Source organism: Corvus brachyrhynchos, unplaced genomic scaffold (genome assembly GCF_000691975.1).
Source record: "Corvus brachyrhynchos isolate BGI_N302 unplaced genomic scaffold, ASM69197v1 scaffold125, whole genome shotgun sequence".
Classification (NCBI taxonomy): domain Eukaryota; kingdom Metazoa; phylum Chordata; class Aves; order Passeriformes; family Corvidae; genus Corvus; species Corvus brachyrhynchos.
Genome location: NW_008238342.1, coordinates 2,369,009 through 2,373,347, shown reverse-complemented (window position 1 = coordinate 2,373,347; position 4,339 = coordinate 2,369,009). Strand labels below are relative to the sequence as shown.

The 4,339-nt window shown below is 46.1% G+C and overlaps 1 protein-coding gene across 1 annotated transcript; it reads right to left on the bottom strand.

Annotated features, from left to right (window-relative positions):
* Window position 1: 1 nt before the first annotated feature.
* LOC103616244 (protein FAM83D) lies at window positions 2-4,333 on the bottom strand (the record flags this gene model as incomplete). The annotated part of the gene is made up of 4 exons (XM_017735129.1): window positions 2-275; window positions 643-767; window positions 1,481-1,648; window positions 4,247-4,333. Coding segments are annotated over 4 exons (654 nt in total), but the record flags the coding sequence as incomplete, so codon positions are not given.
* Between the last annotated feature and the right edge of the window lie 6 nt (window positions 4,334-4,339).

The window sequence follows — 4,339 nt, the reverse complement described above, 5'->3', positions numbered from 1 at the left end:
TCTGATCTGGTTTTTCCAGCAATTTCTTTGGAGTGCTAGACAGTCTGGCAAATTCTGCTCTCAAGTTGCCTTCCACAGTATATTCTTTAGAGGACTCTGTTCTGGTCAGCAGGTGATCAAACATGCCACTATTCCTGCAGCTGGACGGTCGCTTAGGGCTGATGGGCAGTGACTGGGCATAAAGAATCCTGAACTGGAGGTCAAAGTGTTCAACCACTTGACCTGACAACACCAGCAAGTTGCTGCTGTTCAGTTTCCCATCGGACCACGTGAAACTGTTGAAAACAAACCAAGACTCGCAGTTAATCTCCAGTGCATTTCAACACATACAGCTACAGACAGCAAGAGAGCTTAAAAATGAAGGCAAGGTAAGAACAACAGACTATTCATTTCTGCAGGAAGAACTCTATTTAGCCATGGCCAAGCCCCCTGCTAGCAACAAGTTGTGTAAACCAGTTCTCCAAAGGTGTTTTCAGATTTATGTCAGCCCCATGTCGACTCAGCTAGTCCATGTGCCATTGGCACTCATTAACACCAAGCAAACAGCAAAATTAATACATCCTTCATGCAGCAAATCCCCCTTCTTGCAGCAAATCCCCCTTTCTACAGCTTCACTGGGCACCAGCAGACCCCAGTACTTGCCTGTAGGAGCCTGTTGCCACTCTAATGCCGTCAATCAACATGAATTTCTCCTTGGCTTTCCCAACAATTTTGGCACCTGACCTCATGTAGTACGTGCTCCCTGTGAGAGTTCGAACTCTCATCATCTGGTTCAGAAAAGAGAGGAAGAAGTAACATCAGATTTAAGTTAACTTCAAAAAGCTTTTAATTAGCAATTCTACTTAAAAGCAGCTACACACACCATGGAAGATAGGAATGAAATGAACTTTTTTATACAGTCTGTATATGAGTATTATTAATCACACAGTGCTAAATTTCTGTTAGATTGAGTGAGAACAGTCAGTTCCAATTAATCATTTCCCAGGAAGGGCATCATTCCCTGTCCAGAGAAACTTCTACTGCAGAGAACATAAGCCTAGCCAAGCCAAGCCATAACACAGCCATGTCAGTTTATATTCACAGCAACTAAGCAAATCACCTGGCTCACATCATCCAAATCCTTTTAAAATAAAGTATTAGGAAAGAAAGCAGATGATACCAGAGCTATACCACCCTTGAGCTTCCCACGTTTCTGTTTTCCTTAGCAAGCAGTTCCTTGAGCCAAAGAATAAAGCTATTTAAATATTGCAAAATTAAATCCCTGAAAATTGTTGCATCCTCAGGACAGGGATCCCAGTGCACACTGCACCCAGCACATGGGGCTGGTGCACACCATGGTTGTAGCTCCTACATATGGGTAACAGACAGGTTGCTTTAGCCTTTCAAGGCAGTCTGATGCTTTACAGAAGTGTTTCTTTGATATACATAAAGTGTACCACAAAAATAAAAACAACCACCCTGACCCTAATTTAGTACTTACACTTTCCTGCTCAGGACAAACTCCCAAATTGTTGCACATTTCCAAGAAATGGGGTACAAATTCCCGGTCAAGAAGGATGTAGACAGGGACTTGGCGGTGTTTATAGGCGTCCTGAAGGTCACTGAAGATCTCAATGTCTGTGAAGGAATCCATCACAAGGGCAATCACCTGCAAGGAAAATCACAACACTCAAGGGATTTATTTTACACATGGCCACTGCCTCCCACAGCCATTTTCTCCTGCTGCTATCATCAGGGCCACATGCACAATTCCTTGTCCTGCTGCGCAGGCCCAGGCAGGTTCTAAAAGATTTCTATATTCCCACAACATTCCTGTAAATTCACTGTGCCCCAGCATGCAAAGCATAGGCCTGAATATGTTTTTCCTCATGTCTGCTGCTTTTGTACACTTTCACACCCTCCTTTCCTACACAATCCCCTCTAATGTGGCCACATTGAGGAAGCTATCACAGCAGAATTGGGACTCCAGACAAACCATCTCCACATGTTCTCCCAGTGTTTCAAGCAGCTACAGGAGAATTAGCTCAAATGGCCTCCTTGCTGTCACATCTTACAAACTCCAGCTGATTTCCAGACTCCTCCTGGTTTCTAGATTCTTACTGAGTTTCTATCCCATATCTTCACAGGAAACCCCTCCACTCACCCAACAGTTCTTTAAAAAAGGCAGATCCTAAGATGGGAAGGTCACATATTTGAACCATCTCTCCAGCTAATTCAGAGCCACCTCACACACTGATGTGGTGCTAGAGTTCTCACCCTTCAAAACCACCTCTGTGTAGGGACACAGAGGCATAAAGGATTCAGCTTCATTACTGAATTTTTCATTTTCCTTCTATTAAACCAGCATAAAGAACAATGATTATACAACCACTGTGGGTACCTGGCACCTGCCCTTACCAGATGGAGGCTGCTGCAGGACACCCAAGGTGTGTAAGCACACAACACAGCTGCTCTGTGTGTGGCATGGCCTGTACTCACAGGAAACATTTCCCACAGGAACAGGCTGAGCTCTGCATTCCCAACTCTGTCCTGCTCCCTAAGGGACTGGTTCCATTTGGCTGAGTTGTTACATATAACCTGCACAAGCACATGGGTATTTCTACAAAAAGTTACTTTATGTTGGTGCTTCTTGCGTGCGTCCTATGCTTCTTGCCACCCAATCACTTGGCTAAGCGTTGAAGAAGATAAAAAACCCAGTAAGATGCTTTTGGCAAGACCAGACAAGTAAGAAAACCATCCCTGAAAACAAAACAATTCACACTAAATCCTTGGGAACACTGACACCTTCACATGACTGCTCAATTCACAGCACGTTTGAGTTCTAGTCCCAGAATTAGCAGCTGAAAATGAAATACAGTTTTGCCCAAAGTGCTTAGAGGAAAGAGAGAAAACCCTTTTCTACATTCATTTATTCAGGATAGCAAGGACAAGATAGCAGCAGTCACTTAAACTAACTGCATTTGAGTGCGCTAGTCAGGGAAGAAATTATGCAGCATCTGAAGTTTTCCCAGTCTTCACATTAACTTGTGGAACTCAGAAACGATTGAGAACTATCACACAGAATCTGACATTCAGTAAATTTTAGGGTGTCAAAAATGTCCTTTATGTCCACAAAAACGCTCCCTGGATCAGCCACAAGCCACAGATAGGGCAGGAGCAGCTTGCCTGGCTTTTGGGTCAGTTTGAGCAAAGGTGTTTGACAGGATGCTGCAAGGAACAATATTACAAACAAGTACAGCTTTTGGGGGGAGCAAATGTTTTTATGGCGTTTACTCGAGTTACCAGACTGGTCTCATATACCTGACAGGGATTGTTTGAGAACAGAGCTTCCCTCTGTGACCGTTTCTGGCAAGGAGCCCGTCGTTCATGTCATCCTCACACACACCCTAAGCTTCTGCCTTCGGAAGGGAATAGAGACCAAGCTCAGTTGCTGATTCAGGGTGTGCCATGTGCGAGCACGTTACACAAAGAAACAAGGGTTGCTTCATCTGGCCACCCAAAAAGGAAGCTACAAATTTAAATTTCAGCTGAGCCAGTTGAATGGTTGCTAAGGAGAAGGGTGGTTCCCGGCTGGGGATTACGGTTGGAGGCTACGAACTGCGGGAATGCAATGAGTTACAGGGAACAGTTACAAGTTACTACGCCACGTGATTTTCAAGCCATACAGTGCATCAGAACAAAAGCGTCCACTCCTGTAGGAGGAAAGTCCTGTCAAAAACAGGTCTGTACGTCACTTGGGGGCAATTAGTGACCTAAGGAAGGGAAATACAATCATAGTGTTATATCTGTAGGTAATGTTCTTTTATAAAAGAGGCCTGTTCTGTGTTACACCCTTTAAGGGACAGTAGGAGGTTTTTGCAAGAGAATCTATCTGGCAGAGCACATCAGTAAGGAATCTTGAATAGGAGACCTTCCACTCCGGGTGAGATCCAGGATCAGCTGGATACAGCAGCCGTGCTCCAAGGCAGCAGCGCTGCGGGACGGGGAGCTCTTGGCGCATCACCTCCGGAGTAGCCGGGAAAGGGAGAGTTCGCAGATGCAGCATACGGAGTGCTGCCACTCTTTGTGTATTTTCGAGCTTGTCTTCCTTAATGAGACACTGTCTGCTCGACAGGGTTTTAAAGCCACTTGGCTTTGCTCGGTGACCCATGGAGACGCTTATCGATGCCGGTGCCGGCTTTTGATGTGGTTGGAGACCCAGGGGAGAGGGACCCCGGGCAGGGCAGGGAGGTCCTCGGGCACTCACCTGCCGCGCGGAGCGGATCTGCCGCCGCACCGCCTCCTTGCAGCCGTAGATGCTGTCCCCGCAGCCGGGCTGGACATGGCGCCCCCCCCGGCG